This window comes from Poecilia reticulata, linkage group LG11 (assembly GCF_000633615.1).
Source record: "Poecilia reticulata strain Guanapo linkage group LG11, Guppy_female_1.0+MT, whole genome shotgun sequence".
Taxonomy (NCBI): domain Eukaryota; kingdom Metazoa; phylum Chordata; class Actinopteri; order Cyprinodontiformes; family Poeciliidae; genus Poecilia; species Poecilia reticulata.
The window spans coordinates 14015917-14028262 of NC_024341.1; the positions used below are offsets into that span (position 1 = coordinate 14015917).

Sequence of the window (12346 nt, forward strand, 5' to 3'; positions counted from 1 at the left end):
AACTGAAACGACTGGCGCCGCCCACTGGCCGTTGATTACCTTTTCTACTTCCCGTGCTCTTTTCCAGTAGTTCTCCACCCACCAACCGACAGAGAGGACGCAGCGAGTCAACGCGGGTTTCCGACCCAAACATATGGCAAAAATAGCCTTCTTTCTTTCTTTCAACGTTGGGTCCACTACTCTTTAAAAATTCCGCCGAAAAAGAGAAGACGATTTTCCAAAACCTTTCGGCCGTTATCTCACGTAAGTACAGCGAAACGTTCCCCGGCTGTTGCTACAAGGAGGATTCATTAAGCGGACGTTAACATGGCGGGCTGCTCTTTCTGCTGTCTTGCTACACATGACAGACCCGTTCACTGCGCTCTGTGATTTCGACATGACTTCCGTTTGAATTTGAACATGTAAATATCGCTTTAGCGAGTCAGGTTGAGTGTGTTTTTCGTGTAGTGGATTTATGTTAAGGTTTGTTCTAGGTTTATTATGAAAATACGGCGTTAACACAGCCATCTCCGACCGAAGGGCAGCCCCACTCTAACGTTAGAGGCTTTTCTGCCTCGACTCTTTACCCAGCGGGTTTATGTTTTCCTCGTCTGTATTGGCAAAATAACCACGTTTATTTGTGACATTTATAACGGTTATTTTATCATCTTTGGTGACGCATTGAATTAATATTCAATTTGTCAAGTTGTCAGTCAGTGTTTTCACTTACGACGCATGCGCGAGATTTGGGGAGACGCATTAAATGCCCGACAAACCGGCCATGTTATCTTTTGTGGAAGTAAGATAAATACCAGTGTTTTTTATTAAATAAACATAACGAAGCAATTTAAATGGTTGCGGAATAAGTACTATCTCATATTGTATTGTTATTACTAGAGTTTAGTGGGTTTAAAGATGAGCTTCACCAACACATTACGCTAAGGAGGCCTAGATCTTATTTAAGCCGCATGACTGTTTCCTCCTCTGTGGTTTTGAAACTTTTTAAGTCAAGTCTCATCAACATATAAGGGAGGAAAGGGTCACGTTTACCGTATATTTTAGCCAAAGAGATTGAATAAAACTTAAAAATACATATTTGATATTTTCTGTATTTGCTTTTTGTTTAGTTTTTTTTAAAGTTGTGGATTAGTATTGATACTATTTGAGTCATGTTTGTAGGTTTGGAATTAGGACAGTGGCATAGTTTTAAAAGCTGAACATTTGGGCTAATTTATGTTTTCATTCAGACTGAAACCTATGAAAAACTGTGACCTAAATCCACCAAAAAAAAAAATTCTTTCAAAAAATATACATATATTGCACTTGAATATAACTGCGGGATTTCAATTTAAGATGCAGATGTAAATAGCAGTTTAAGCTGCAAAATTGTCATTTTGCAGCTTAAACTGCAAAATGACAATATTGCAGTTGTCATCACAATATCACAAGCTCATTGGACTGGTTGGGCACTTTTTTTTTAACATTGTGTGTGTATATATGAATTTTCACGCGTTTACACTCTACATATTATTGGTGTTTCCTTTATTTCCAGAATTCATATTACTGAAATGGCAAATACGTAGCTGTTTTTGAGGTCTCAGTGCAGCCTGCTGTATAAAGTTTGAACATGCCCTTTTTATTGCCTCTTGTGCATGCGTTCATGTCTAACATTGTGTTTTGTTTTGTTTTTTTTTTTTTTTTTTTTCCAGGGCTCCCCTGTCTCTGTACAGGTGTATGAGCGCTACCCAGAGGGCCTAGGGGCGGCCCTTTACCGGGAGCACTTTGACTTCAACGCTGAGCCACCTTGGGATCCTAGCTGATAGCGGGACAGGTCCATCTCCTGACTTGTCCATGTTAGTGTTTCTTTTATCTGCATGAAAAAACAAAAACAAATTAACAGAATGTTACAATTTAAAAAAACAAACACGAAACAAATGAAGAATTTCTAAGTCGCGTCATGTCGATTCTGTTTGTGTCCGTCTTTCCAGTTTGTTGCATACCGGCAGGACCCCATTGGCTCAGTCGTGACCCCCGGACTCGTTTACTTCTTCTTTATGATCGTCGGCTTATTGGAACACGGTTAAGATGAAAGGATTCCCTGACAAACCAAACTACATCATTGAACTCCTGGAGGGAGGAGTTACTCTGGAAGACGTTATTGATGGACACATCTGTGAACAGGATCAGGTCAGTCTTACTTAGGACGAGTTGAGGTTGCGTGAAAACCGAATTTCTGTAAGAGCTGCGCCGCTGAACAGCTGTTGTGTTGACAGGTGGAGAAAAGTGCGTTTGTGGTGGGCGACCTCGGTGCCCTGATGCGCCAGCATACGTGCTGGCAGAGCATGGTGCCGCAGGTGCAGCCTTACTACCCGGTCAAGTGCAACAGCAGCCCTGCAGTCATCGAGGTGCTGGCCTCCTTGGGCCTGGGCTTTGTTTGTGCCAACAAGGTGATAATATCTTTTTAATCAACACAGCGAGTTATCCTCTTACGAAAGCATTTTGTGTTTTGGGGCAGTTGCATCACAAGCACTCAATTGATTACTTGTCAGCTGATAAGTATTACCCATTAAACTTACGTAATGCTCTAGTTATGTTTTTTTTTTTTTTTATGATTTTCATGGGGGATTTTCTCCTGGAATCCGTGAATTTCTCCTAACTTGTGTGTTTTCCTCCCCCCAGGCTGAGGTGAGCCTGGTTCTGGAGCACGGCGTTCCCCCAGAAAACATCATCCTGTCGAGCGCTTTCAAGCAGCTGGCACACATCAAGTATGCCGCCAAGAACGGTGTACTCCACCTCGTCTGTGAGAACGAGGCGGAGCTGTCCAAGATTGCTCGCCTGCACCCAGAGGCAAAGTAAATGAGAAAATATTTGTTGTCAACGATTTATTAGAAATACGTTTACGCTTCAAAGCGTAAACGTCTGGTCGCATGTGACTTAGTTGGAGGATTCTTTTCTTTCGTTCAGGCTGCTGTTGCAGTTAACCACCGAGGCGCACGCAGCAGAGACCAGCATGCCCTTTGGTTTTTCACTGAAGAGCTGCAGACATTTGCTGGAGATGGCCAAGGAGCTGGGGGTCCAGGTGGTGGGAGCAGCCTTCCACATCCCCAGCTCCTGTCAGGACCCGCAGCAGGCCTACACCCACGCTCTGTCTGACGCTCGCTGTGTATTTGACATGGGGGTAAGTGCCAGCTTTAAAAAAAAAAAAAAAGAAGAAAAAAAAAAACATCCTGGACGCAAATGGGAGTTTTATTGGGATCGACTAACTTGTTTTCCCCTTTTCAGCTGGACCTGGGCTTTAACATGCAGATCCTGGATATTGGTGGTGGATTTACTGGCTCTGAGTTTCAGCTCAAACAGGTCAGTTTTAATAGTCATGACGAGATTTCAAAAAAATCTGAATTTTGCCAATCTATATTTTGTCTTGCATTGAATTTTATTTTGAAATTAAAGTGCGGTGATGGCTCAAAATCTGTACACTTTACTCTGGGCATGCAGGTTATATTTTGGTTGCCGCTTTCTAGCAGCACTTTGGAAGATAGAAATTTACGCTAAATAAGAAGCCAGCAATTGAGTCAAATATTTGTGTCTTAATTTGAACTGTCCTTTAAAATCTGCTTGAATAATTTTTTTTTTCTCTCCCTTTTCCTGTAGGTTGAGTCTGCAGTGCGACCTCTCCTGGACGCCTACTTCCCCCAGCGATCAGGTGTGCAGGTTCTGGCGCAGCCTGGCTGCTTCTATGTGGCCTCCGCTTTCACCCTGGCTGTCAGTGTTATTGGCAAAGAGGTGGTGACCTGCCGCTGGGACAGCTTGTCTCAAGGTGAGATGTTTGAATTGTTCTTGCTTCCTTTTCTCGTTTGAATGTACTTAATTGGAGCAAAAGGTGTTGAGCTGAATGTCGACTCTTAAATTCATAGCTCAGAAATGTTGCTGTATTTCTAACGTGTTTAAATGTATTACCACAGGTGAGAAGAATGAGGACACAGAGTTCCTGTACTACATGAACGAAGGTGTTTATGGCTCATTCAGCCACAAGCTACTGGGAAACATCATCACCACTCCATTAGTGCACAAGGTTAGTAAGGCCTCCTCCCAGGAGAGGCAGCGCACTGACACCAGATCTGGTTAAATACAGAAATATGTTTTAGCTTTATGAAAATTTGGCATGCAGCACATGATTGTGTTTTGATCTATATCCAAATGAAATGTTCCACATAGCGACATTTTTGATCCATAGTGTGACGCAGCCTCACTTGATTGCTGTTTTCCAGTGATTGTCCAAAGCTAAGATGGTGATAAATGTAGCAGAAAGACATTAAAGTAATCCATGTTTCCGAAATGTTTCACACAAGCATGAGTGTTGCATGTTTGTTTATTAAATGTTGTGACCAGAAGTAGACTTTGTAATGTTCCGTTTGTGTCAGACACACAACATGGGGTTCATTTTTCCAATGTGATAATAATCCATGCAGCCAAATTTGTCCTCCTTGTAATCACATAAAAAAAAAACTTTCAGCCAAGTGACCAGCAATATGTGGGGAAGGAGCATGTTTTTGTTCCTAATTGCTGAAAGCTGTAGTTGTCTTGAAACCGTAACGTATTAAAAACACTAATCCCTGATACTAGTAGTCAGCCCATGCAGACTTTGTGTGATAATCATTCCATATTTAATGGACCTCTTCACCAGAAAGCCGTTTTGAATTGGTGCATCTTAAATCTTTGTTCACCTCAACGCAATGTTTACTTTGGTCCTCAATTGACTTGAGGAAACGCAAATCAGAAACGGCTCGTTGGAAGTTGGCTGATAACCATTCAAGAAAACGACCACATGATTCATGACGTGATATTTGCTGCTTTGTCATCTGTTGTGACCTTTGACAATGAGCTAACAGAACAACCTCAGAAATTAAAGATTGGTTTTGTATGCTTCCACACTTTGAGATGTTCTCAACTTTTTTTAAATTATTTTTTTGTCTTCCTTTCTGCAGCACGCATTGTGTGTTGATAAAGCGGTGTATCCCAGCAGTCTGTGGGGCCCATCACTGGACCAGCTGGACCAGGTGGTGGAGCGCTGCCTTCTGCCGGAGCTCCTGGTGGGAGACTGGCTCCTCTTCTCCAACATGGGGACCTGTGGTCTGGAGGAGTTCAGTTGTGTCTCCACCTGCAGCCAGCTTCCTGTCTACTACACCATCTCCACCCCGGACTGGTAAGACTGGAGACAAGTGGGCGTTTTAAAAGAAAAAAGAAAAAGTGTGCTACGCTTTGAGAAGCAAAGAAAACGAGTTAAAATTCATACTTGCTGTTCTCCACAGGTACGAAATGCAGGAGGCGGGCGTGGCGCTGGATAGTGCTATGAAGAACTTCTCCGTGCTCCAGTACAGCGTGTAGCGGCGCTCTGCCCCTGTCCCATTTTGCATTGCACAGATGTTCCTTCCTCTGCTTTCACCATGTGAGAAGAGAGGTCGACGTGGTATTTCGGACAAGGGGCTAAATGTGCTCAACATTCCAGCCACCTTGGGGGGGGGGAAAATGTGTCCTATCAATAATTTCCTTCCAGAGTTTGACTTGTTTGTTTTTTGTTTTTGTTTTGTTTTTTTCCCCTTTGCTTGTAGAAATGGGAAACGGTTAGTTGTGCGATACCTCGATTTAATCCTAAATTCACCTGGTTGATAATCGGAGTCCTGCTCCTCTCTGAAGGACTGAATCTGTCGGCTAAAATAGCGTTAGTCTAAGCTCATATGATATTATGCAACAAAATGGATGACTCGTTGGAGATGGGAGCCCAACAGGCTTGGGAAGGTTTATTTTTGAATCAAAGTCAGTTTACAAATTGTATAATTTAATCAGTTAAGTCAAATTGTCTACTAATAATCTGACAGTCTTGTAAACTCCAGCACATTGTGTCTGTACATGATTAATTTTTTTTTTTTTTTTTTTCTTGGATTCAGTACTTTGTGTTGAATCTGTTTGTCGGACCCCTTACTTTGTATAGAAACGATAATGATCTAACCTTTTGCTCGACTGCAGCTCACCTCAGTGTTTTATTTATTGGAATCAAATATTACCGCGACATATTTCAAACTCCATCTTTGAATGTGTTTAGTCCAGGTAATATGCTGTGGCCCGTCTATCAGTGTTTTCCTGGTGACATATGTATGTGGTGTTTATTTATTTACTTTTTTAAAAAACGCTACAGGATTAGATGTGCTGTGACCTCAGTGGGTTTCTCTTCGTTCAAAGGGAGCGGCAGAATTTTTCTCATTGCACATCCTTTTGCTAACACGGAGAAACCACGCAGTAAAACGTCTCCTTGTCTCTAGCAGAGAAGGGGGTCAGTCTGGTTAAAGATGCACAAATTTATTTGGATTAAAAGAACCTGAAGCAACCAGCTTTCAGATCTACACATCGGTGTTGCTCTTGGTCCTTCACGAAGGGCACCAAAAGCTAGCTCTCTTGGTCACGTATGATATTAAAAAACTCATACCAAAAGTACATAAATGTCGATCTTTAAAATGAAAGGCATTGATAGTTAAACACAGGCCTCTAATAAATGACATGTTCGATCTTTCATTGTGCCTCTTGAAAGACACGAGGGGCACAACGCAGAGTCTCTTGTACAGCTTCATGTTTGATAACTTGATAGGTAACATGACTCGGCAGCAGTTTATAAGAATCCTGCCCTTGTGTTTTACAAGTGACTAATGTATTAATTGTCTAAGGCACTAATGGACCATAGCCTGTTTTGACTGTAAATTGTGCTTGTTAAAGTAATGAAAGTGATTAATTTAATACATTTCTGACTGAAAACTTACTCGTGCACGTGTTTTGCTTTTTTGGAGGTCGATAAAATAAGAACAGTGGTCGACTTGCCAGATTACTCCCAAAAGTGGATTGTCGACTCAACCGGGATGTAATATAAGAACCTGAAGCCCTGCAGGCCTGTATGCCTGTTAAGTTTAGTGTTCAAGATTCAACAAGAGCTCGGAGGCAAAAACAAAAAATAGGCCCGTCTCACGTTTGTCAAAATGTATCTGGCTTTGTGGAGAAGTAGTCTGGCCTGGCGAAGGTAAAGTGGAGCGTTGTGGTTGGTGTGACTCTCTGGGCAGCTGCAGAACCTGGAATACTGTTTTAATTGAGAAGAATATCCTGTTAACAGTTTGTGACCTTAAGCTCAAGCACGCAGGACAAGGCTCTGATCACACGCGCCATTACGTTTCTGAGTGAAAAAGAAAAATGAACATGTGGTTGGTGGCCTAGTGAAAGCCTGGACATAAAAATGATTGAGATGCTTTGGCGTGAACCTTAAAGGTTTGAAAAACCTCAATCCGATTCACAAGGATTAGTGGGACAGATCATGCTGCCTTTTATTAAAAATGCTTGAGGGTAGTTGTTGCTAAGGGTGGCACAACCAGTTATTGGGTTTATGGAGAAATTACTTTTCTGCAGAGAGCCAGGTTGGTTGGAATTTTATTTACTCTGATTTGTCTCGTATTAAAACTTGTTTGATCTGAATCATTTAGGTGTGGCGTAAAAGAAAGCAACCAGTTATCCAGATTCAAGGCTGGTGTTCTGCCTCTCAGCAGTCAGGAATTATCTAATCAACAAACTGAATTAAATGATGTCAACTATGCTTATATATCAGTAATCAAGGTTCACCAAGGCTTATCAAATTACATAATCCAAATTTATAACGGATTCGTAGAAGAAAACCACACCTAGCAATTTATCAGAAAAAGAAAACAGAATAAAGGATGACCCACATTTTGTGGCAAATACTTTGTCCAGTTCTTATCAGTGTAACAACAGTACAAGTCTGCAGACTTGTTTTGAAGCCTGTTGGATCAAAGTACAGCAAACATCAACTGTAAAAATATAAAGGTCAATTTAGGATTACATTTTTCTGAAAGAACTCATTCTGAATTGAATGTTTCTCATATCTTATTAGATTACATTACATTTTTCAGATATGTTCTATGCATGTTTTAAAATTATCAATCATACAAAACTAATTCTGAAATTAGTTTTGTACTAATTTCCTGTTCCAGGAATGGCTATCCTGGAACAGGCCATAGCATAACATTTATGCATTTAAATCTCCCATTTTATTTAACCTATGTAATATTCAAATGTTCAGAGAAAACCATATCTTTGGTTTTTGTGAACTCTTAAGCCATAAATACAAAAAAATAAAAATAAAAACTTTTTGATAGTCTAAGCTGTTAAATGTACCAGTACTATGTTGAACAAAAATATTTAATAAAAGTCGAAAAAATAGTGTGGAATGTTGCTTTTTTTGGTAGGAAACTACTAAAACTAACCGTTTGCTCTTTTTAGCCTCTTATTGGCAGCTGTTGAACTGACAGTTGTGCAGCAGACGGGCAATGGGACACTGAAGCAGCCACCACACAGCTGTACTCCTGTAGGTCATGGAGTCCAGCTGTCACATTAAGACACTCCATGTCCTTCAACAAAAATACATCTACCTGGTTTGATGATCATTGTGTCACTGTGCTTGATCGACCAGCAAAGTGGCTCCACCTAATCCTCATAGAAACCCAGTAATGCAGCTATTAAAGTAACTTCAGGACTTTGACAGGCTGATCACTTCCATGCCATGCTGCATGGATGCAGTAAAACTGTACAGGACACGTATATACTTTTCAGAAGGCAAACGTCTATTGATATTTATTTATTTGTGGTTCCAAGACAGTGATTTAAAGCTTTCACCAGCTTATGCCATATCCATCAAATATGAAATATTAAACTCTGAATCAGACAAAGTTTCACTATTTGAATAAATAAATTCACTGTTTGAGGTTTTTCAAGACAACAGTGGAACACTTATCTTTTAGCAGGAAGGCGCTGGGTTCAATTCCCAACTCGGGATTCTCTGTAGTTGAGCTTGAAGTTTGAATGTTCTGACAAGCATGACTAAGTTCCCCATGGGTCCATAAATATGCATATTAGGTTAACTGGGCTTTCTAAAATTGCCCCTGGGTGAGGAGAGACTGTATGGTTGTGTGATCTACTGACAAACCCTCCAGGGTGTGCACAACTTCTCGTCCAATGATAACTGGAGATACAGATAACACACATAAGTAAACAGGTGTATATGATTTATAAAGATGCATATATTTATCAGATCCACAAGATTTTCAACTAGATTTAGTTTCACTTGTAGGAATGAAATCACTGCTCTAACCTCCTACTAGGCTTCACAGGCGCTGCTGATGCCTATCTCCTGCAGTCAATTGGTGAGTGACGGCCCTGGACAAGTTGCTAGTCCATAAAAGGGCAGCAGGCAGGGTAGACAAACATACACACTCACACCTGCTTTTGGTAAGGGAGAAACCAGAGTCCTTAGGGAAACCACACACATGTAGGAGGAGAATATGCAAACTCTCCCAGCAAATCCAGGAACGTTATCTCCTGGAAACATGATGTAGGCGAGTAGACTTTGACAACTAAATGACTGGTGCCATCAGGTTATCTTTAAGCTGTTTACGTTTTAGTACATTTTTTATATTTCCAATCAATATTTTCATCAGCGATACTAGAAATGTAACACAGTGCTACATTGTCTAAAACTCACACCTACTGCATGGCTGATTATGTTTTTTCTGTTATTTCTTCTTCTTTGTGGATTTTATCCTGGCAGTTTTACTTCCTGTCAAAGTGCACAGACACGATTTAAGGTTAAACTGCTTCTTCAAACTGACACTATGAAGATGATATAAAAACTTAGGACACTCTACAAAAACCTTTGTGTTTTTATAAGATATTCTGACAGATTGACACTCATAAGCTATTATTCGAACAATGGAAATGTAATTAGAAAACAAAAGCTGAAGAAAAAACTTCAGAACATTTTCAGACAGATTAGAAAAATTGAATAATTTTAACATCAGAATAGGACATGTTTGGTATAAACCAGAGGTTGAATTAACTTGTAAAAAGGAATTCTTTTTAGTTTTACATGTTATAATGCTTTTTCCTCATGGAAACATACCTGGAGAGTTGCTTTGATTCTTTCATGCATGTTTGAGAAATCCCTTAATCACTTGAGGCAGCATTTTTATAACAGATGAGTCCAACTTGATTGTGCTATGAAATGAAAAATTTACTATACTGCACTTTTACCGAACATGCGACATTGTAATAAGAACCGAGATGAAGCAGAATTGGACCCTACAAAATGACAGATTCCCCTTATTCATAGGTTAGGTCACTGAGAACCCATGGGAGACCCTGCCAGAAGCTTAAGCCATGGATAATACAATACCCTGTGCCACAGCGGTACTGAACTGGATAAAGCTGATTTAGATAAAGGGAAGATAGGGTAGCAAAACATTAACACCCTCCTCTCACTGACCTCCATATGACAACTGAAATGTCCAAACCTGAGCACCTAACTGTGATTTTATTAACGTCTTATTAATCTTTAAGCTTCTGAAACTAAACCAGCATTGGGTATTGTTATATTAGCAATGAACTCCTTCTCATACCAAGTGTTTTATAGCTTGACATGCATTTTATTTTTTTATTATTTCTTTTCAGCTATTAAGAAAAAGAACAATCGTACAAGGCATGACACACAAATGAAAGAGCTAATTACATGGGTGGCAAAGAAATGCTCTTTGCTGCATATTTCTAAGAAATTAGCTGCTATTTCTATGTCAGAGATAATCAGGGAGTGGCTCAACCTTCTGGTTTAGGCAGGTGTATTGTGTAACCTGACACTGTAGGTACTGAATCAGTCAGCGACATCTAATGGAGTAATGCTGTCATATTGTTTAACGCTACTATCAGTGGTTATGGACGGACTATTAGTTTGATTTTTTTTTTTTTTTTTTACTGTGACAGTGCAACCTGACACTTGAGCGAATTAGAAATTTTATTAATTTCCATTTTCATGTGGAAACTTCATCAAATATACTTCAGTGACTTATATGGTCCACAGACAGCTATAATGCAAATTAACTCTAGTTGAAAATATTGCATTCTGAAGTTCTGGTTATTAGGACACTCATCAGGATGCTTCAAATATTATGAAAATATGTATTTAATAGTACCTGAGATGAAGCCGCCCAGAGATGAGACCATTGGTTAAGTGAGTGAGTTCAGGAGTACAATGCAATAAACAGTCATAACAGGTAAATATTGCTTGCACCAAATTTATAAGTACATTTTTCTTTCAAAATTTAAGGCATAAACATGTTTTACCATTATCACTTTTCATGCAGTTTAATGTTCTAAAGATGATCTCAAGATGGAGGAAGTAAGTCAGAGTTGCTTGTTTTGTTTTGTCTACATGCAATAAGCTTGTACGACAAGACTTGAACTAAAAACAATGGATTTTCCTGGTGTCTGGTACTTTTGCTTGAGAAAAGGCATTATATAACTCTTATTGTTAAGGATTTGCAGTTCAGCAAATTATCTGTTCAGTTTGTTTCATTATATGATCTTCTCTGATTGTAGAGCCCAGCAAGAAACATGATATCGCTATTCAAATTCTTAATTTCTTTGGTATAATTTGAACAACAGATTAACAGGAATCTAAAAACTGTCACCATCCAGCACCAATTGATGTGGACATAAATTATGCCTAATCTGCATTAAGTGATCAGAAACAGAACTGCAGATTGCTAACAAAAAGGTCTCAGTGGTCGCTCGCCACGCCAGTTCGAGGAGCTTCACTTCAACATCAGCGATGTAGCGAGGTCCTCAAAAACCAACGCGACCTCTGGATATGGAGGTCAAGTGACGGGCCTCAGTCGGATGACTAAAGTGCCCCTTAACTTATCTAATAAGATTTTTAGGAACTAACGTCAAAATTTAACTTGTTCATGTGAAAAATAATTGGATCGTCTTTTACGAAACCATACAGAAGTGCATGAAAACTAAATCGCAGTTGACATGAAAATAACAAAATTTTTGAAAATGGTAGTTTTTAATATTTTGTGCAATGCTAGCCAAAACCCATGTAACTTCTGAGTCTCTTGGTAGAATGGGTGCTTAATGTGATTGGCCACAAAAAGTTGCATGATATGACATCACAAGCAAAGGCCCGCCCATTTAGCTCATTTTCTCGACAACCTATTGGTTAACTGGTGGTCTAGTACCACGTGACTCCCAGTTAGGGTGTAGGTGGCCACGCCCCCTAGCTAGCCATTTCTCATAGAATGAAAAAGTCCACTTTACAGGTTTAATGTGACATCAAAATCTGAAACTAGACTATGAAACACACCATGTGCACATGTTGGGGCCACGCTGGCTGCAAAAGCGGCAGAGTAAAAAGTTATACAGTTTTGCAGAATGTAAAGTCTCCTATTGGTCAGGTTGTGCTGTATGCAAATGAGTCGCTACGTCA

At 39.9% G+C, this 12346-nt stretch overlaps 1 protein-coding gene across 1 annotated transcript; it reads left to right on the forward strand.

Moving 5' to 3' along the window:
- azin1b (antizyme inhibitor 1b) lies at positions 1 to 6787 on the forward strand. The gene is made up of 11 exons (XM_008421977.2): positions 1 to 243; positions 1689 to 1832; positions 1968 to 2166; positions 2253 to 2426; positions 2659 to 2831; positions 2944 to 3157; positions 3262 to 3336; positions 3631 to 3796; positions 3942 to 4051; positions 4965 to 5182; positions 5289 to 6787. Exons 3-11 carry the CDS (start codon positions 2065 to 2067, stop codon positions 5362 to 5364), a joined length of 1308 nt encoding a protein of 435 aa, XP_008420199.1. The 5' UTR covers positions 1 to 243; positions 1689 to 1832; positions 1968 to 2064; the 3' UTR covers positions 5365 to 6787.
- Positions 6788 to 12346: the final 5559 nt, after the last annotated feature.

Coding starts and splice junctions, on each gene's coding strand:
- azin1b (XM_008421977.2), top strand. CDS start 2,065: ATGAAAGGATTCCCTGACAAACCAAACTACATCATTGAACTCCTGGAG. Junction 2,427..2,658: donor GCTTTGTTTGTGCCAACAAG/GTGATAATATCT, acceptor TCCTCCCCCCAG/GCTGAGGTGAGCCTGGTTCT. Junction 2,832..2,943: donor CGCCTGCACCCAGAGGCAAA/GTAAATGAGAAA, acceptor TCTTTCGTTCAG/GCTGCTGTTGCAGTTAACCA.